This window comes from Larus michahellis, chromosome 6, assembly GCF_964199755.1.
Source record: "Larus michahellis chromosome 6, bLarMic1.1, whole genome shotgun sequence".
NCBI lineage: Eukaryota > Metazoa > Chordata > Aves > Charadriiformes > Laridae > Larus > Larus michahellis.
The window spans coordinates 13,559,571-13,579,556 of NC_133901.1; the positions used below are offsets into that span (position 1 = coordinate 13,559,571).

Consider the following 19,986-nt stretch of genomic DNA (forward strand, 5'->3'; position numbering starts at 1 on the left):
GCAGGGGCTTCGGGAACAGCTGAGAGAGGGGGGTGAGACAAACCCAAGATGCCAACCTCTTGGTCTCAGTGCTCATCCTCCTCGAAATCCATAAGTGTAAACCGTTAATCCCGGGTGAGGCTGCTGCCCGAGCGTCTGCCTACTCGATGACCAGCTCTTTCCAGGTGTTTGTAGGAAGCTCTGCCCCCACTTCCCCCCCTTAGCTTAGATTTCGAAGAAACCTCAGATTTCAAAGAAACTCCTTCCGCTATCCCTGTGCGTGGGGCTGGTTTCTGTTCCCTCAGCCCCTCGAGGGTCTGTTTGATGGTTGCCTTTCTGCCTTCCTATTCCCCTGGCGCACAAACCACGCTGCCGGCGCTCGCCTGTAGCAATAAAACCAAAAAGCTGGGACTTCACACCAAAGTCTCGACTTCTCCTTGGGAGAAGGTGGTGTAACCTTTCCTACCTGCACGCTTGGCAGCAGGCACTGCATTTATTTCAGGCATGAGTATTTATTCCTGCTGCTGCTTTTTCCTTTCCCCGCTAATTCTTTTCCTTCCTGTGGTTTGGGTTGGTTTTTTTCCCTTTTCATTGTGGCCCTGGACTCCTCTGAGAAGCCAGTAGAACAGCTACAATAGCTGCAAAGCCCCGGCTTTCACCAGGGTGAGAATTAAAACAGAAAAGCAAGCCCCAAATCGTACCGTGCAGCCCTGCTTCCTTCCGTCTTCCTCTCCCCGCTGCTGCGGGCGTGTGCGGAGCTGGGCCCCTCCACCTTTCCCACATTCAGGCAAAGCTCCCAGGGTTTTCATGCTTCCTCCACAGGCAGGAGCACGTGCTAGTGTGTGCCGGGATCTGGTTCAAACGTTTCCATGGGTTTTGGTACGCTTACCCGAGGAAAGGTGTGCTGCTTCTAGGGCCGTGGGGAGGTGTTTGTCCTCCAGGGGGACATGGAAGCTCTTGGGTGGCTGTGACATCCTGTGTCCCCTGTTTCCAGCAACACGTCACTGGTGCGAGTGAGTTGTACCGCGCATGGCCTCCTGTATCTCATATAAATGCTTCTTAGGAGGCCTAGGCGTTCACATCGCTGCTGCTTCTTGGTTTGGGACCAAGCAAGGGTCCTGAAGGTGCCCACCCCTGAGCTGGGAATCCTGTCACACAGAGTCTTCGTTTCCAGCCCCTTCTACACGATACCCTTGTTCCCAAATTGGATCAAATGAAAAAAAAACCAAATACCTCATTTCTTGGTCCCCTTTCACCCTAAACTCTTGCACAAGTCAAGGATTGTTGAGGGTCTAGATAGAGGCAAAACCCTTGTCCTTGACTATATTTCTTGCTGTTTTGAGAAGGGGGATGTTTAAACAAGCCCGCGGTCCTTGCCTGGCTGAAATGGGATCCTGATTTCTCTCTGAGTGGTTTTGATCACCTCCAAGGAGCTGTGTGTGTTCCTCCAGGGCCTTGTCAAAGGCTCCATTTAAGATGCCATCACCTCCATCAGCACGGTGTTACCGCCCTGTGGCTCAGTGCCTCCCACCCCAGGAGTGGTGGAGGCGTAGATGGCGTGAGGACTCCATGGCGGGTAGATAATGGGAGTGAAAAAGGGCTTCAGATCTGCTTTTCCCAAAAGCATCGTGCCCTGGCAGCCTCATCCGCACCTCTTGTCCCTCCGCAGCCTGGGCTTGCTGCAGCTAGAGCCGGGTCGCCCATCCCAGACCAGATATTGAAGTTTCAGGGCTGTGCACGGGAGCTTCAGGTTACGTGGGAGCAGTCTGGCCCAAGCAGATGGCTTGTTCCTGGTGGCTTCAGCCCCACGGAAGGTCCCTGGCACAGAGCATCGCCTCCTCCCCGTGTCCAGGCAGGGGCTGACAGTGTTCCCAAACTGTGGTTTCTTTTCCATGGAAACTCGTCTGCGAGTGCAATACAGGCATGTTTGGGGATTTTTTTTCCGAAGAGCTTGTTATTTTAAAGTACTTATCTATATCTAAACTTTTCTGTGGAAATAGGAAGGGAGAAGTGACTGGTGCCAGGAGAAAATTACTCTGGAGACAGGGATTTGTGATGTTCCCGGGGACATCTCAAATGGCTGAAGGCCGTGGTGGCCTGCCTCTGGCTGGGAAGGGCAGGTGGTGCAATGATTCCTCACTGGAATTTGCGATGGCAGCCCCCATCTCTGCTGCCGTCCCATGGGGCTGATGAGCAGCGGTTGGAGCATCTTACACGGGATGGCTCGGGAGCGGCCAGGCCAGGTGGGAGGTGTGGTGGGACTGGTGGCATCCTGCTGCCCGGCAGCCTCCCTTCATCCCCACTGCCACGTCGCCCTGTTGACTGTGGCCAGCGGCCAGCTTTCTCCTCCCGTTTCCTCTGGCTGGGTCAGGCACGCTGACCTGGGAGGTGAGAGGAAAGGGAAGAGGGCAGCCGTGGGTCCCGGGCACCCGTACGCCCTACGAGGACTCACCAGCACAGCCCTTTCCTCTGCCGTTCAACATTTCCAGGGACCTGCCCCTTGGGTGAGGGCAGGAGGCTGAGAGAAAGCAAATACCCACCGGCCTCCACCCCCAAAACAACGTTGCCCCCAAAAAAAGCGTCCCTCGCTCAAGGGAGGGCTGCCCACAGGCTGCGACTCCCCTTGCCCCAGTGCAGCCCCCCGGGGCTACAAAGGATGTTCGAAAACTGGCCGTGCCAGAAATGAGGACAGCTGGGGCTGCGACAAAGGTGGCTGCCGGGGAATTCTGATGGAGAGGGTTTGTTTAGTCCAGAAAAGCGATGACGCCACCAGCGCAGGCACCGAGTGCATGAGGGGTGTTTATCAGGCTAATCCCTTCTTCCTGTCCCCAGAGGCTAAAATCTGGTGCTCCCCATTTTCGGGAGAAACGCCGATACCCTCAGCCCAGCTGATTTTCCCAGCTGCTGCCTTGCCCGTCCCCACCCCAGCAGGCGCGGGAGCCCCTCACTGCGTTTTCGGGAGGCTCCCTGCGTGGGTTTTTTTTGCCGGCCGTGGGCAAAGGGGAAAGGCGCTTCCCGGCCGTTGGGCATCCTCTTGCTCACTGGGACAACGTTCAAGGCTGGGCATCTTATCTCGACCCTTATCTCAAGCCCGTGGTAGCAGAGCTGAGCAATTGAAACCATGCGGGGGAAAGCGAAGCCTCACGCGGCAATGGGTGCGGAAAACCGGGATGGTTTGCTCTGGGGGAGATGCTGCCGGTGGCGGGGGGATGGTTAAAGCCCCCAGGCTTTGTTCACCCTCTGGCAGAAAGCAAAAAAAAACCCGAGGAGGAAATTAAAACCACCCCTCGGTTGACAGGATACGGGGTTAAGCGTTGGCACCTGTCCCAAACAGGGAGGGAAGGCGGAAGAAGAGACAGATTTGGGAAGGCACCGGCCATGGATGTGGCTGCCAGCTGCTGGGGAGATGATGCGTGTCGGGGTGGCAGTGGGGAGGGAGCCCAGCTCCCAGACTGGGGCAGCTGGGGCCGCCTGTCCCCAGCCTCCTGCTCCAGGACAAGCGTTGGTGGCCCTGCTGTGAGGTGGTTTGGGGATGAGGAAGAGAAATTTTGGGGCAGGGTGTGGATGCTATTGCCATAACCCCTCGGCTCTCGGCCACCGTGCCCACATCAGGTGCCGGTCACCACCAGGGAGGTGGCCCTGCAACAGAGGGGCGGCACCTTTGGGTGCATTGCCCATGGGCACGCTTCGGGATGAGGCTGGTTTTTTGGGATCCTGCAGTTTTGGGGGGAGGGGGGTCCCTGCGTCTGGGTGCTGCCCCGTCCCCGTGTGATGGCTGGCAGACCCTCCAGAAGCCAGCAGCAACATCAGCTCCGTTCTGGAGCGTTCTCCTGCTGCGACCCACACACATGGGGGACCCGGGGGCAGGAAAAAGGCTTTTCCAGAGCTGTTTAAAGCAGAGACTTCCTCATCTGTCCAAAAGATGATGTTATTCAGGAAAAAAAAAAGGCAAAACAAGCCCTGTTGGTCCAGACCTCCCCAGTTTCTGGGTCTCTCCTGGGTGCTGGCCCTGCTGCTGGCCCGTGTCCGCCAGCACCTTCCAGGCCTTGGGACATCGCTTTTCCGTGGGATCCACACTCTCCTCTCCCAGCCGGAGCAGGGACCCATGGCGCCGCGGGGGGATTTGGCATGAGAATCACGCGGGGTCTCGGGACCATGGTGGAACACCAGCCCCCGCCTGCGGGCCGTAGGGACGCCCCAATTCCAAAAACCAGAGCGGAGCCGTGAACGCAGCAGTTTCTCCCAGCTGGAGAAACCGTTCGTGAGGAGCAAACCTACGGCGTTTGACCCTCACCATCAGCCTCATGTCCCCTGATGCCCGCGGCGGGGACATGCAGTGCTCGGTCCCGTGTCAGGGCTCCGCCAAGGGCGCTTCTTCAGAGGCCGAGCCGTGACGTTGACGTGCCTCAGCCCCTTTGTTTTGGATCCTCCGGCCTCTTGGCTGCCATTTCCCTGTCGCGGAGGAGCCCGCTGAAGGGTGGGGAGCACCCCGGCCCCTGCCCCAGGAGCCTGGGGGAGGCGGGGGCTGCTCAGGGGATGGCCGGCGGCCAGGGTGATGAGATGTGGTCTTTGGAGACCTCCTCCTCCTCCTCCATCCCTCCTTGCGGACAACCCCTATGTCATCTCCCCATCCCCTTTCTCTCCTGCAGCTCTTTTCCCATCTTCCCCGGCTTTGAGCCGCCGGGGTGGGTATTTAGAAAAGAAGGAGCTGGAAGTTCATCCAGGAAACCTCTTTGCTCCTCTGCTGTCCCCCTCTTTCGGTGGCCCAAGCCAGCTGCTGGCTCGCCCCCAGCCCTTCCTGCCCTTGGGGCAGCGCAGACGAGCACGAGGGGAGTGTTGGGCTCAAAACCTTGCTATGAGCGAAAGGGAAACGCAGCCAAGAGTTTATTATTAATATAAACGAAGTCCAAACTGTCAAAGGGCAGTTTTTGGCTGAGATCTAGGTCACAGAAAAGGAAAATAAAGCCATGAATGCTGGTGTGTGGTGCTGGTAGCGCAGCTCTGCCTTTCCTCAGCTGGGCCTCGGGGAGCGGTTTCTCGCCTGCCCTGCCCCGCGCCCGGCATCCCCACGCTCCCGTATCCCTCTGGGATGCACATCCTTACGGGAGAGGGGTGAACGCCTTGATCTGCTCAGAAAAACTGTCCCCGTCCGGCTGTCTCGACATCGGGGGCTCATACAGAGATGAGGAAATGAGAAAGAAACGCAGGGTCGCCACTTGCTCATTGGAAAAATCACTTAATTGAGTCAAACCAAAGCTGTGGGTGGGTTGAAATGAGCTTGGGAGGAGCAAACCCCCTCCCCAGACTCTCTCCAGAGGCCTTGCAAACTCGGTGCATGACTGGGGTTCCGACACAGGGCTGGCAACGCCGACAAGCCCCACTCCCGTGTGCCTGCCCCCATGGTGGATCTGCAGCCCCATGGTGGATCTGTAGCCCCACGGTTGATCTGTAGCCCCACGGTAGATCTGCAGTCCCATGGTGGATCTGCAGCCCTGTGATGGGTCTGCAGCCCCACGGTAGATCTGCAGTCCCATGGTGGATCTGCAGCCCTGTGATGGGTCTGTAGCCCCATGGTAGATCTGCAGTCCCATGGTGGATCTGCAGCCCTGTGATGGGTCTGTAGCCCCATGGTGGGTCTGTAGCCCCATGGTAGATCTGTAGCCCCATGGTAGATCTGCAGCCCCGTGGTGGATCTGTAGCCCCATGGTAGATCTGCAGCCCCACAGTGGATCTGCAGCCCCACAATGGATCTACAGGCCCACGATGGATCTGCAGCCCCGTGATGGATCTGCAGCCCCACGATGGATCTGCAGCCCCATGGTAGATCTGCAGCCCCATGATGGATCTGTAGCCCCACAGTGGATCTACAGCACCATGGTGGATCTGCAGCCCCGTGATGGATCTGCAGCACCATGGTAGATCTGCAGCCCCACGATGGATCTGCAGCCCCATGGTAGATCTGCAGCCCCACGATGGATCTGTAGCCCCACAGTGGATCTATAGCACCATGGTGGATCTGCAGCCCCATCGTAGATCTGCAGCCCTGCGGTGGATCTGTAGCCCCATGGTAGATCTGCAGCCCCACGATGGATCTGCAGCCCCATGGTAGATCTGCAGCCCCACGATGGATCTGTAGCCCCACAGTGGATCTACAGCCCCATGGTGGATCTGCAGCCCCATCGTAGTTCTGCAGCCCCGCGGTGGATCTGCAGCCCCATCGTAGATCTGCAGCCCTGCGGTGGATCTGTAGCCCCATGGTAGATCTGCAGCCCCACGATGGATCTGCAGCCCCATGGTAGATCTGCAGCCCCACGATGGATCTGTAGCCCCACAGTGGATCTACAGCCCCATGGTGGATCTGCAGCCCCATCGTAGTTCTGCAGCCCCGCGGTGGATCTGCAGCCCCATCGTAGTTCTGCAGCCCTGCGGTGGATCTGTAGCCCCATGGTAGATCTGCAGTCCCATGGTGGATCTGCAGCCCCATGATGGATCTGCAGCCCCACAGGGGCGCTGCTGGTGGGAAATGAGAGCATCCGAGCGGGGTAGGAGAACTGACGGGTGGTTTTATTACAGGCCATCTCCAAGCAGTGCCACAAAGATGTGACATCCTCCCTCCCGGGCATTTCTCCCCACTGCAACAGGGAGAAAACAGGGTTTCAGTGCCATCCTTTTAACTCTTTCGTGGTTCTTTCTCCTGCCAATTGCCCCCACCACCACCCTTCTTCCCCATTTTTTTCTGTCTGTGCCAAGCATTAAGTCTCAGCGCTCCATGCCAGCCCGGCGTGGGGACCGTCCCCGGGGCAGGGTGCCGCTGCTTGGGGGGGTCAACCCAGCGGGGACCGGGCAGGGAAGCCACCGGTGCGGTGTCCTTTGGGAGCAAAGCCTGTGGCGCCGAGGAGGTATGTCCCTTGCGGGGCATGGGCTGGGTCCCTGCCTCCCCGGGGTGACGATGGGTCCGTCCCCGGCCTCCACAGGGTGACGATGGGTCCGTCCCCGGCCTCCACGCGGTGACATGGGACAGCTGCCGGTTCCGCTAGCATCTCCCTCCCGTGCACAAGAAGATGCCCACAGCCATGCCCAGCAAGGCGACGGTGCCCAGGATCAGGCCCAGCACCAGCGGGGCGTGCGACCGGCTGCTCTGTTTTCCTGCAAGAGGCGAGAGGGGTGGAGGTGACGACTGGGGTCACCCTCACCATGCTACTGTGTCCCATCCCCCCCGGCTCCCAGCCCCAGCACAGACCCGTCCTGGCGCTCTGAGCCCGTAGGATGTCCACGCAGGTGGTGTTGAGGAAATGCTGGAGGTCCTGGGTGGTCTTGGGCCACTTCATCAGCTCCCCCTCAGCGTAGGCGGCCACGGCGTCGCCGCCGGGCCAGCGCCGCTCCCAGGTGGCGTTGGGGACGTGGAAGCTGAGGAAAGCCGTCCCGTTGAGGGTCACCTCGTAGAAGCTGTGGGCTGTGCCGTTGGGGAAGAGCTGGCAGCCCAGGTGGCAGCACAGGCTCTGGGTGTCTGCGGGGACGCAGGGAGGGGGTCAGGGTCCGCACGCTCCCACCCGCAGCAGCCCGTTGCCATCACCAGCATCAACCTGTGCACTGAGTTTGCAAAGCCTCAGCCTTGCGCTGCCCAGCCCACACACAGCTTTGCCTTCGCTCGGTTCCACTGCAGCCGCGGCTTTTCCGAGGGCCGGGCAGCTGCGCTTATTTTCCCCTTCCTTATCTGCGTACAGCGCAGCTTCGGTTTTATAGGGACGGGAGGTTTTTCGGCACAGAGCGAGATACTCATCGCTCTCGCGGAAGGATGCGGCACAGGGAGTGTGGGGACACTGGGCGAGAGGAGACGAGGGGCTCACCGCCAAGACCCCGAGGGGAGAAAGTGCTCCCCGAGGGATGGGTAAAGAAAAGCAGAGCTGGGACAAAACTGGTTTGGGGGTAACAAAGAAAATGAAGGTAAAACACACCCTGCACAGGAGCACTGGGGGTAACGGGGGCTGGCGGAGCAGTGCGGGCATGAAACCACTGCCGTCAGCGTCCCACGCCTCCCGGAAAGGCTGCGGGATGCAGGTGAGTTGCAGGTGGGATGTGGGCAGGGTGCAGGCAGGGTGCAGGCAGGGTGCAGGTGGGGTTCAGGCAGAATGTGGATGAGATGCGGATGAGATGCAGGTAAGATGCGAATGAGATGCAGGTGGGATGCAGGCAGGGCACAGGCAGGGTCCCTACACCTCACTGTCCCCCTGGGCTGCAGCCCCCAGCCCTTTTCTGGAGGTTTGAGCATCACCCTGTTCCCGGGGTGAGCTCGGGGTAAGAAATTCCCAGCTCCGCAGAAGGGCTCCTTTTTCCCAGCGCAAGGTTTTGCATGTGGCCGTGTCCCTGTCCCTTTGCCCAGCTGTCCCCAAGGAGCCATCCCCTTACCTAGGCAGTGCCGGGGGGGGCTCCCCTTTCCCCAGTAGGACCCGTCCCCCCACCGGGCCATGTGTCCGCGTGTCTCCCCCCCGGGTACCACTCACAGTTGATGGGCCTCTCCTTGCTGAAGAGCTGCACCAGCTGCCTGAAGTAGAGCAGGTAGGTGTTCACATCCTGCCGCCGCCTGGCCCAGGTCTCCGGGGGCTCCAGCGGCAGCACCTGGGTGACATTAAGCCCCTCCAGGAGGTGGCTGAGCCGCCCGTCCAGGCTGGCGTTCCCCCAGAATATAGAGTTGCCTTTGTAGACGCGGGTCCATTGCAGCATGGTGAAGGTGAGCGGGGCTGCAAGAGACGCCGGACATCACTCACCACCCCGTCCCCTTCCCGTAAGCCACGGGTGTCCTCCATGCCAACCCTGAGTCTCTCCAACCCCACCGCCACCGTGTCCTCGCCTTACCCGCCTGGTCTGCCCCGCAGCCCAGGGCTCCGCAGAGCAGCAGCAGCCGGAGCATCATCGGGACAGGGATGGGGAAGGGGATGGTGGCCCCACAGCTTGCCTGGAAGGGAGTTAAGCGTGGGGACAGGGATGGGGACAGGAATGGTGGCCCCACGGCTGGCCTGGCAGGGAGTTAAGCGGGAGCGGGGAGGTGGGGCTGCAGGAGGAGGAGAGTGGGAGTCTGGCCAGGTCTCTCCCATTTCCTTAGCCCGAGCCACCCGCACCCCTTCCCTGCTGGACACGCTGGCGGTGACTGGCCTTGCCCTTGCAGCGCCTGGGGATGGTGATGGGGGATGAGGCTCTGAGCTCACCCCGGCGCCTGCGGGACCGTACAGCAGAGCTCCAGCCGGCAGGGGAGGGAGCAGCCAGCGCCTGCCTCAGTTTCCCCATCCCTTGGCTGGGATGAGGCCCCGTCCCCGCTCCCCCAGGGTGAGGCCAGTGGGGGGGACAGCAGCGGGGGACCGCTCCGGGAGGAGAAGGGAGGGAAGGAGGGGAGCGGCCTCGCAGCGCCACACTGCACCCAGACACCCAGCGCTGGTGGTCCTGGCAAGCTCTGGAGCGACGGGACCCCCATCCCTGTAGGGATGCGACCCTCGGGATGTGGCATCCTCGCAGCCCCCGCGATGGGCTGGGGGGAGGGGGTGGGACAGGGAAACCTCTGGCTGGCCTCGCTCTGTGTGTTCTTTCCTTAATTATAGCTGAAATAATTAGATTAAAATTGAAGAAAATGTAAAATTTATATTAAAATATAAAATTTATATTAAAATATCCAGCTCGACCAGCTGGCACAGCGTGGCGCCACCTGGGGTGGCATGTACCCACACCATACTGCCTGCCACGGTACAGTATAGGGTGGTATGGCAAAGTATGGAGTGGTATGGAACAGGATGGGACAGTACAGGAAGGTATGGCATGGTACGGCACAGTACGGCACAGTATGGCATGGTATGACATGGTATGGCACAGTATGGGATGGTAGGGAGCAGTATGGGACAGCGTGGTGTGGTACGGGACGGTATGGCATGGGATGGCACAATAAGGCATGGTGCAGCACAGTATGGCACAGTACGGGACGGTATGGCATGGGATGGTGCGGTATGGGGTGGTATGGGATGGTATGGCGCGGTATGGGACAGTATGGCATGGTATGACGCAGCATGGCATGGTATGGGATGGTATGGTGTGGTATGGGACAGTATGGGATGTTACGGGATGGTATGGGACGGTATGGCATGCAATGGGACAGTATGGGACAGCATGGCATAGTATGGTGCAGTGTGGGACAGTACAGGATGGTATGGGACAGTATGGCATGGAATGGGACAACGGGACAGCATGGCATGGTATGGTGCAGTATGGGACAGTATGGGATGGTATTGGTCAGTATGGGACGCTATGGCATGGAATGGGACAACGGGACAGCATGGCATGGTATGGTGCAGTATGGGACAGTATGGGACGGTACAGGATGGTATGGGACGGTATGGGACGGTATGGGACGGTATGGGATGGTATGGGAGAGCGTGTCATGGTACAGGATGGTATGGGACGGTGTGGCATGGACTGGGACAGTATGAGACAGTATGGGACAGTATGGCGTAGTATGGGATGGTATGGCATGGTATGGGACAATATGGGATGGTATGGGACAATATGGGATAGTATGGGACAGTACGGCACGGTACAGGATGGTATGGAATGATATGGCATGGACTGGGACGGTATGAGACAGTATGGGAGGGCATGGCGTGGTATGGGAAGGTACGGGATGGTGTGGAACAGTATTGGGAGGGTATGGCGCAGCATGGGACAGTACAGAATCATAGAATCGCCTGGTATGGGACGGTATGGTGTGGTATGGGACAGTATGGCATGGTATGACCAGTATGGCACGGTATGGCGAGGTATGGGACAGTATGGTGCGGTATGGGACAGTATGGCGCGGTATGGCACGGAACAGGATGGAACAGGACAGTATGGCCTGGAATGGAACAGTATGGCACGGTATGACCAGCATGGCATGGTATGGCACGGTATGGCGTGGTATGGGGCAGTATGGCGCGGAACAGGACGGGATGGGACGGTATGGCTTGGAATGGGACAGTATGGGAGGACACGGCGCGCAGCGTCGCGCTGTGTCGCGCTGTGTCGTGGTGTGTCGCGGTGTGTCGCGCCAGAGCGGCGGGGCGGGGCGTGTCCTCGCCGTGCGGGGCGTGTCCGGGGCGTGTCCCCGCGGGGGCGTGTCCGGCGGCGCCGGTGCCGGGAGCGCAGCGATGGCGGCGGCGGAGCTGGAGCGGCTGCGGATGGCGGGGGCCGGCATGGCCATCGCCGTCCTCACCAGCGGCGGGGATGCGCAAGGTGGGGCCGGGCGGGACGGGACGGAGCGGAGCGGAGCGGGGGGACACGCCGCGGTCCCGCCCCGCGTGTCCGCGTCCCCCGGCCCCGCGGGCGCGGCGGGGACAGAGTCCGCGGGGCCTCGGGGCGCGCAGCGGGGACGCGGCCCACGCTCCTCCCCGGGGAGCGGCGGGGTGGGGGGTGGGGGACACGACACCCCGCCATCCCCTGTCCCCCCCACCGGGGAAGGGTCGCTGCGCCCCCCCGGCCGTGTCCCCGCCGCCCCCGGAGCGCCCTCCGTGGGAGGTCACGGGCCCCACGGGGGAACCCCCACGGTGGAACCCCCACGGTGGGCCCCCCCCCCCACCCGGGGACAAGCTGCTGTTTCTAACACGTCTGGCTCTGGGGCAGTTGCTCGTCTGCAGCTCCCACCCGAGCACCGAGTTCCCCCAGTCTCTGCCTGCGTGGCGCACACACACACACACACACACCCCCACTCGAGGGGACACTTCGAGGTCATCTATAGGATCCGTCCCCCTATGGGGCGGGGGATCCCTGGGCACCGCCCCGGCTCACGTCTCGCTTTCCCAGGGATGAATGCCGCCGTCCGCGCCGTCACCCGCATGGGGATATACGTGGGAGCCAAGGTCTTCCTCATCTACGAGGTTGGGGTGCCCCCCTGCTCCCCGCCACAGGTGGGGGGGAAACCACCCCCCCTGAGACGGGTCACCCCTCACCTCCGCCCCCCACTTCTCCGCAGGGCTACGAGGGGCTGGTGGAGGGGGGAGACAACATCAAGCAAGCCAACTGGCTCAGCGTCTCCAACATCATCCAGCTGGTGAGGATCACCCCTGGGGCCATGAGACCTCCGAATCCCACCTCCCATCCTAAATCTGCGTGACGAGCCGTGTCCCCCCCACCTTTGTCTCTCCAGGGTGGGACAGTAATCGGCAGCGCCCGCTGCAAAGCTTTCACCACCCGGGCGGGCCGGCTGCGGGCCGCCCGTAACCTGGTGGAGCACGGCATCACCAACCTCTGCGTCATTGGCGGGGACGGCAGCCTGACGGGCGCTGACATCTTCCGCTCCGAGTGGGGCGGGCTGCTGGAGGAACTGGTCCAAGACGGTGGGTGAACCCCTCTCCCAAAAGCCCTGGGTGGGTAGAGCTGAAAGCATTGAGGAGATGTTGAGGTCCAGAGGTCCACCCCATCGCTGTGACCCCCAGGGAGGGCTGGGCTCCTCCACTGCTCTGCAGGATCCGGCGTGATGCTGGAGGGGGACAGGAGCACTCTAAAATGATGGGTTGCGCGGCCATGTCCCCCCCACAGGGCAGATCAGTGAGGAGGTGGCGCGGGAGAACTGCCACCTGAACATTGTGGGGCTGGTGGGCTCCATCGACAACGACTTCTGCGGCACTGACATGACCATCGGCACCGACTCGGCGCTGCACCGCATCATGGAGGTGATCGACGCCATCACCACCACGGCGCAGAGGTGAGCGGGGCTGGGCACTGGGGGGCTGGGCCACCCCAGGCATCGCACCCACCTTCCTTCTCCTCCCACCCGTGTCTTTGCAGCCACCAGCGGACGTTCGTGCTGGAGGTGATGGGCCGCCACTGCGGGTAAGCACCAGCCAGTGGGGAAGGCCGTCGGCAGGGATGGGATGCCATGTTTTGGGGACATTCCTGGGGATGGTACTGCCACCACCGTGTCCCACCAGGTACCTAGCACTGGTGTCCGGCTTGGCCTCGGGTGCCGACTGGCTCTTCATCCCCGAATCCCCTCCGGAGGACGGCTGGGAAGACCTCATGTGCGAAAGGCTCGGGGAGGTGAGCGGAGGGGTTCCGACAGTCCCATCCCCCTTTTGTCCCCGGAAAGTCCCCAGAGGGACGCGGGCTGAGCCCCGCGGACGGCGCCCGGCCCCTGCGAAGCTTCGGGAGCTCTTGCCATTGTCCCTGTGAAACGGGCCACTCAGCTGAGCGCAAATCCAGCCCTCGGGTGCCAGGGGCTGCGCTGGCCCGGGGGCTTGGCCGCCCAGAACCTGAGCCGCCCCTCCCCGGGGCTATGGCCGGTGGGGACAAAGGATGCTCGTGCTCGGCCGCCTGTGAGTTTTGGCTGAGCCGCAGCGGCTGTTTCCCTCCTCTTGCACCAGACACGCAGCAGAGGGTCACGGCTCAACATCATCATCATCGCCGAGGGCGCCATCGACCGCAGCGGCAAACCCATCTCCTCCAACTACGTGAAGGACGTAAGCTCCCGCTCCCGTCCCCACTCCGGCCCCCACTCCAGTGACCGGTGGGTCCCCGGCATGATGTCCTCTCTTCTCCCCAGCTGGTAGTGCAGCGCCTGGGCTTCGACACGCGGGTCACTGTCCTCGGCCACGTGCAGCGCGGAGGGACCCCATCAGCCTTTGACCGGGTGCTGGTAGGTCTTTAGTGGTGGTTGCCCGTGGGGATGTCCCCATATGAGCCCGGGGCAGCGTCCCGCCCGGCTGGCATGGGTGGCCGGCAGCGGCGGGTGGCCCTTTGCCTTCACAGAGCAGCAAGATGGGGATGGAGGCGGTGATGGCGCTGCTGGAGGCCACGCCGGACACCCCCGCCTGCGTGGTGAGCCTCTCGGGGAACCAGTCCGTGCGGCTGCCGCTCATGGAGTGCGTCCAGGTGGTGAGTACCGGGGCAGGGGGGGGTGGATTTGGCACGCCAGCCCCCCACGTGGGGCTCCCGCTCCCCTCCCTGCGAGCATGGGTGTCACGGTGCTGCATCTCTCCCCACCCCAAGACGAAGGATGTGCAGAAGGCCATGGATGAGAAGAGGTTTGAGGAGGCCATCCAGCTCCGTGGGAGGTGAGGAGCGGGGACTGGCACTGGTGGGTGACATCCCTACAGGGTGGCCAAAAGGATGTGCTGGGGCAGGGGCTGCTCCCCGGGGAGGAACCAGTGGCTCCGGCAGCCGGGGAGGGTCCCCCCCCCACGCCCTGGGGTCCAGGTGCACCTCGGACCACGCCACCTTGTCCTTGCAGGAGCTTTGAGAACAACTGGAACATCTACAAGCTGTTGGCGCACCAGAAGCCGGCGCAGGAGAAGGTGAGGAAGGATGGGGAGCAGGGGACACCTTCCCCACCTTGGGGACACGCAGCGACGTGCTGTCCCCCTCCCCGCAGAGCCCCTTCAGCATGGCTATCCTGAATGTGGGTGCCCCCGCCGCCGGCATGAACGCTGCCGTCAGGTCGGCCGTGCGGATCGGCATCTGCCAGGGACACACCATCTACGTGGTGAGCGACGGCTTCGAGGGCTTGTCCAAAGGGCAGGTAAGGGGGACGGTGAGCCTGGGGGGGCGGCGGGTTTCCCGGGGTGGGGGGTGGGTTTGGGCTTGGAGGAGGGGTGCTGGGGTGCTCCCCCACCCCAAAACTGAGCGCTGCTGCTTGCAGATCCGCGAGGTGGGCTGGCACGACGTGGCTGGATGGCTGGGGCGTGGAGGGTCCATGCTGGGCACCAAGCGGTAAGCACAGCCCCAGGGGGGGCCACGGGGGAGGTAGGGGAGGGGACACAGCTGTCCCCGGGGATTGCGGGGACCCCCCCCCTCGTCCTCACCCCGCGGTCTCTCCTCCCTTTCCCCACCGCAGGACCCTGCCCAAGACCTGCATGGAAAAGATCGTGGAGAACGTGCGGAAATTCAACATCCAGGCGTTGCTGGTCATCGGGGGGTTCGAGGTGCGGGGGGAACCCTCAACCCTGGCTGGGTGAGGGCCGGGGTGGGCTGTTGGCACCACAGCTGGTGCGGGCACCCTGGGCCACCCCTTCTGGGGTGCGGATCCGGCCCCGGGGCCGGCATCTCCCCAGCTCTCGGCTGTCTGCAGGCGTACGAGGGGGTTCTGCAGCTGGTGGAGGCCCGCGGGCAGTACGAGGAGCTCTGCATCATCATGTGCGTCATCCCCGCCACCATCAGCAACAACGTGCCCGGGACCGACTTCAGCTTGGGCTCGGACACGGCCGTCAACGCAGCCATGGAGGTGAGGGACAGGGCTCATGGGGCCGTCCTGCTCTGCCAGGTCCCATCATGTTTTGGGATGACATGCAGGAAGGAACCAGCCTCCCATCCCGGGCAGCAAAGATGGGTTTTCCTGGTGTGACCCCCCCTCCCGCCTTTTTCCCAACGTAGAGCTGTGACCGCATCAAGCAGTCGGCCTCGGGCACCAAGCGCCGCGTCTTCATCGTGGAGACGATGGGGGGCTACTGCGGGTACCTGTCGACCGTCACTGGCATCGCGGTGGGCGCTGATGCCGCCTACGTCTACGAAGATCCCTTCACCATCCACGATCTGAAGGTGCGCAGGGCGAGGGGCTGCTTTCTGGCAGCATCGTTTGGGTAAAATAAGATGGAAAAGCAGGAAAGAGAGGGCTCCAGCCCAGCCCCGTGAAGCCGCCGGGTGTCATTAGCGGCTCTCAAGTCGAAATTAGAGGACCTGGGATGGCTGCAGAGAACATGGGGCACCACTGGCATCCTGGTGTTCCTCTTGCAGGCCAATGTGGAGCACTTGACCGACAAAATGAAGACGGATATCCAGAGAGGGCTGGTGCTGCGGTGAGTTGGGGACCCCTGGGGACGCTAGCTGAAAACCCCAGCCCGGTGGCAGGCAGCAAGGCCAGCGCTGAGCCCGTCCCGTGGCCACAGAGGGTCCCTGGGCGCAGTGAGGTTTGGCAGGGTGGGTGCGCGGCGTCCTGCCCGAGGATGCCACGCTCGGCCAGGAGGACAGTCCTGCGCTGGATGTCTCCGCTGCCATCCCCACCCCAGCTCCAGAGTCCTGCTGGGGAGACGGGCTGGGGCTCTGGGCCTCAGGGAGAACAAAACAGCAAAAAACAAAGGGGGTTAGGGGAGCGTGGAGGGACCCTCTGGGGACACCAGATTAAGGAGCAGCCTCCCAACCCCTTCCCTCCGCTCCCCCAGCAATGAGAAGTGCCACGAGCACTACACCACCGAGTTCCTCTACAACCTTTACTCCTCCGAGGGCAAAGGCATCTTTGACTGCAGGATTAACGTCCTGGGCCACCTCCAGCAGGTACGGGGGACAGGGCGACATGGGCCACCACTGTCCCCAAAAGCCAGGCAGGCTCAACATCACCCTTTCTTTGTCCCCAGGGGGGAGCCCCGACCCCCTTTGACCGCAACTACGGGACCAAGCTGGGAGTGAAGGCGGTGCTGTGGATGTCGGAGAAGCTGCAGGAGGTCTACCGCAAGGGTGAGCCGAGGGCCGGGGGTCCCAGGGGGTGGGATGGGGGTCTGGTGGCACTGGGCAGCCCCTGCTGCGCCGGGCTTGGCCACTCGGCTGCCAGCGAGGTGGCCATGGTCGGCTGTGTCCCCCTCCCAGGACGCGTGTTTGCCAACTCGGGCGACTCTGCCTGCGTGATCGGGCTCAGGAAGAAGGTGGTGGCCTTCAGCCCCGTGACGGAGCTCAAGAAAGTCACCGATTTCGAGTAAGTCACCGTCCCCATGACCCAGCGGTTCACCAGGTCCTGGGGGACCTTCCTGGGTTGTCCCCAGGGTCACTTGAGAGCCATGTCCCCCCCTTTGCAGGCACAGGCTGCCCCAGGAGCAGTGGTGGCTGAACCTGCGGCTGATGCTGAAGATGCTCGCCAACTACCAGATCAGCCTGACCGAGTACATCTCGGGCAAGATGGAGCACGTCACCCGCCGCACCCTCAGCATCGAGAAGGGCTTCTAGTCCCGCCAGCCTGAGCCATAGCCCCCCCTCCACGTCCCCTCCATCCCCACCTGCTGCTCCGCGAGCACCGGGTCCCCCCTGTTCTCAGTAGCCCTGTAGCTTTGCCACCGATCCCTTAAAGCAGGCAGAGCCTGGTCCCGGCTCCCAAAACTGCACAATGCCGCCCCAAATCGCTGGTCCAGGGTCTGGTCCCTGTGCAGATGCAGCAAAGAGGTGTTGCTAGAGCCCCGCTGCACAGCCCAGACCCTTAATCTTCCCTTAATGGTTTATTCTTATTATTTAATGATGGGGTATTTAGCGGCTTGACCGCCTGAGCCAACTGCTGCTTTTAGTCGCCCGCCCTGCGTGTGGGAGGGGAGCGGAGGTGCCGTCCCGGAGCGGATAGGGGCTGGTACCTGGGGCTTTTGGCTGCCCCGGGAGTCTCGGTGAAGCCCCGTCCTCCCGTGGCGTTTGCCCAGTGGGGTGTCTCGAGGGCTCAGCGCAGAGCACGGGTCCTGGCAAGCCCCTCTTCCCCGGCCACCTTGCATGACGCTTGGCTGTGACCGTCACCGCACGGCCTCAGGTGCCGCCAACGGGGCCGTGCTCGTCATCTCACCACTGCTCTGTGACCCCTCCCCCGCCCCCAAATCTTGTACTGTTTGCGGCGCTGCTCTCCTCCTCTAGAGATAAAACCCGCTGGAGCCAAACCCCCCTCACCGGAGAGTGGTCATTGGGCGCCGAGTGCCTGCGGGGAGGAATGGGGGGCAGACCCGGGGTTAGGATGGGGATGAGCAAAACCAGACGGTTTGCCGGAGCCGGATTAATGACGGTCCAGGATGTTTCCCTGCTTCATGCGTCCTCAAACCCTGGGAGAGCGGGACTGCAGGCGGTCTCTCCCTGGCTGGGCCGCGGCGGGTGCAAGGTCAGCATCCCTCTGCGGGCAGACTTCGCAATCCCGGGGAAATATCGCTTCTCCCTTGTTTTGGTTCCCACCTTCAAAGCAAGCGCAGAAGCGATTTATCAGGGCCATGTGCATGTGTGTTGAGGCAGTTTCTCAGGGCGGCTGCCAAGCGCGCTGGCTCCCGCGTGCGGCGCTGGGGCTTGGCTGAGCTCCGCCACGCTTGGCCCATGCCAGACGGCCGCGGCGTAGCCCCTTTCCCAGGCTGCTTTCCTCCCGGGGCTTTCAGCTGACGGCTCCAGCCTCTGGGACATCACCAGGACCAGGACGCATCACGCTCTTTTGGGTCAAACACAGTTATTTTTTTCCTCCCCGCAGAGTTTTCCCCAAGTGAGAAGTCGTCCCCCGCCCCGATTTTAGTGCTTTTCCCCTAGCTGGCCACGTTGCTTGTTAGAGGCTCTGGAGGAAGATAATAATTATTGTATCTGCCTTGCCAGAGCTAGACACGCAGAGAAATAGCAGATGGAGGCAGCGTTGCTGCGCTTCCCGGGCAAGTACCTGCTCTGGGGACCCCGGGCAGAGACCTGGCTGCTCCTCCCAACGCGGGGAAGGCGGCAGGTGGGAAATGGGTTCTCCCACCAGCCCGTGTGCCACTTTCAAGGCACATCCAGCTCCCAAGCGGGACCCCCTATCAGCCACAGACCCCCACATCACAGTGGTCCCGCACGCCTGACTCACCATCGGACTCCAAGAGTCCCCAAAGATGCTTTGAACGCAAGTTGTGCTGGATCCACGCCTGCAGGCAGACAGCCGCCGGCGTTTTCCATGCCCGGGAAAGGTCTGCCCTCGCTGCTCGACATCCCCCACTGAGGCAGGTCAGGGCGAAAGCAGGGCACGCCGAAAAGCCCCACAGTTGTACCATCGCCCAGGTGGAGCCTCGTGCCCGAGCGCAGCTGGCAGCCCTGGGCGTTCGGCTCCTCTCCAGCGCGTGTGTTCTCCAGCCTGGCACTCTTGGCAGCACACAGGGCACCAGAGGGGCTGGCATGGCACTGGAGGGGCTGACATGGCACCACAGCCCTCCAGCAGCCAGGGCTAGGGTGTGAAGGGGCAAGGGGTGTCATGGGATCACAGGATCGTTATGGTTGGGAGACCTTTAAGACCATCAAGTCCAACTACCAATGTAACGCTGCCCAAACCGCCACTAACCCATGTCCCTCAGCACCACGGCTGCCCGGCTTTTATACCCCCAGGGGTGGCAACTCCACCACTTCCCTGGGCAGAAGTGTTCCCACACTCAGACCAGCTGCACATTTGGAGGCGCTTGGGGACAGGCATCACTGCAGCCCTAACGCCCCGTTTCCACCCAAAAAAAAGATGCCTGGAGTGCTAAATTCCTGGGGGAAACAGGCAGGCACAGTCCCCACTGGGGGCAACCACCCCGTGCCCTACCAGGACGAGCAGGAGGAGGGACGCGGTGATTGTGCACCCAGGCTCCCCAGCACATCCAGCCCATCCCCGATGAGAAGGCAGAGCACAAAGCCATGAGCATCTTGCAGCGAAAGGCGGGCTGCCAGGTCCCCGGAGTAAAGAGGCATGAGCCGAAGGGGCCAGCATGCCCCCCGGGGCTGTGCCGAGAGCGAGGGGATGCTGCGGGATCATCCTGCAAGGAGTGGTCGGGAGCACTGAGGGCAGCTGGCCTGGCAGCGGGAGGATTGGCAGCAGCCAAGGATGACAAGCGCGGCACGTAGGCAGCGAGCTCTGCTCAGGGACAGTCGTGCGTCGAGGATTAAGAGAGGAACTGTGCCAGAGCAGCCTCGGGCTGTGGCGATTGCTCCATTAGCTGCCCTCACCACAAACCAGCCCCGATGACAAATGATGACGCTCACTTTGATCATTCTCCTCCCAGCAAAGCCGGGGGGTGTCCGGCACACCCAAACGGCAAGCTCCCCTGTTCCCCAACGCGAACAGGCGCGACTTTTGCCACCACGCTGGCTGTGGAGACAGCCTGGGAGAGGACTTGCCCTCAGCACAAGGGCAAGATGCAAACAAGATGATGGATAAATCTCTCGGGCCCTGGCTGTCAAGGGAAGTCTCGTATATTATAAATCGCACTGGCCATTTAAATGCAGCTGGGGTTAGCGCAGGAGGCAAGAACTAGGTCATTTGAGGAGCTAAAGGGTCCGAAGCCG

General features: G+C 61.9%; 2 protein-coding genes across 2 annotated transcripts; one reads left to right on the plus strand and one right to left on the minus strand.

The window, feature by feature from the left end:
• Positions 1-6,523: 6,523 nt before the first annotated feature.
• Positions 6,524-9,020, minus strand: PROCR (protein C receptor). The gene is made up of 4 exons (XM_074592005.1): positions 8,833-9,020; positions 8,481-8,717; positions 7,220-7,486; positions 6,524-7,125 (listed from the first exon to the last, which is right to left on the minus strand). Exons 1-4 carry the CDS (start codon positions 8,888-8,890, stop codon positions 7,013-7,015), a joined length of 675 nt encoding a protein of 224 aa, XP_074448106.1. The 5' UTR covers positions 8,891-9,020; the 3' UTR covers positions 6,524-7,012.
• A 2,032-nt stretch (positions 9,021-11,052) lies between these two features.
• PFKL (phosphofructokinase, liver type) lies at positions 11,053-17,606 on the plus strand. Its single transcript, XM_074590176.1, has 22 exons — positions 11,053-11,229; positions 11,797-11,870; positions 11,966-12,043; positions 12,140-12,329; positions 12,532-12,697; positions 12,781-12,825; positions 12,924-13,032; positions 13,356-13,451; positions 13,535-13,627; positions 13,741-13,866; positions 13,981-14,045; positions 14,222-14,285; positions 14,363-14,509; positions 14,630-14,700; positions 14,825-14,912; positions 15,059-15,211; positions 15,361-15,525; positions 15,721-15,782; positions 16,146-16,257; positions 16,338-16,437; positions 16,567-16,672; positions 16,773-17,606. The coding sequence occupies exons 1-22, from the start codon at positions 11,145-11,147 to the stop codon at positions 16,918-16,920; spliced, it is 2,343 nt and encodes a 780-aa protein (XP_074446277.1). The 5' UTR covers positions 11,053-11,144; the 3' UTR covers positions 16,921-17,606.
• The last annotated feature ends 2,380 nt before the right edge of the window (positions 17,607-19,986 follow it).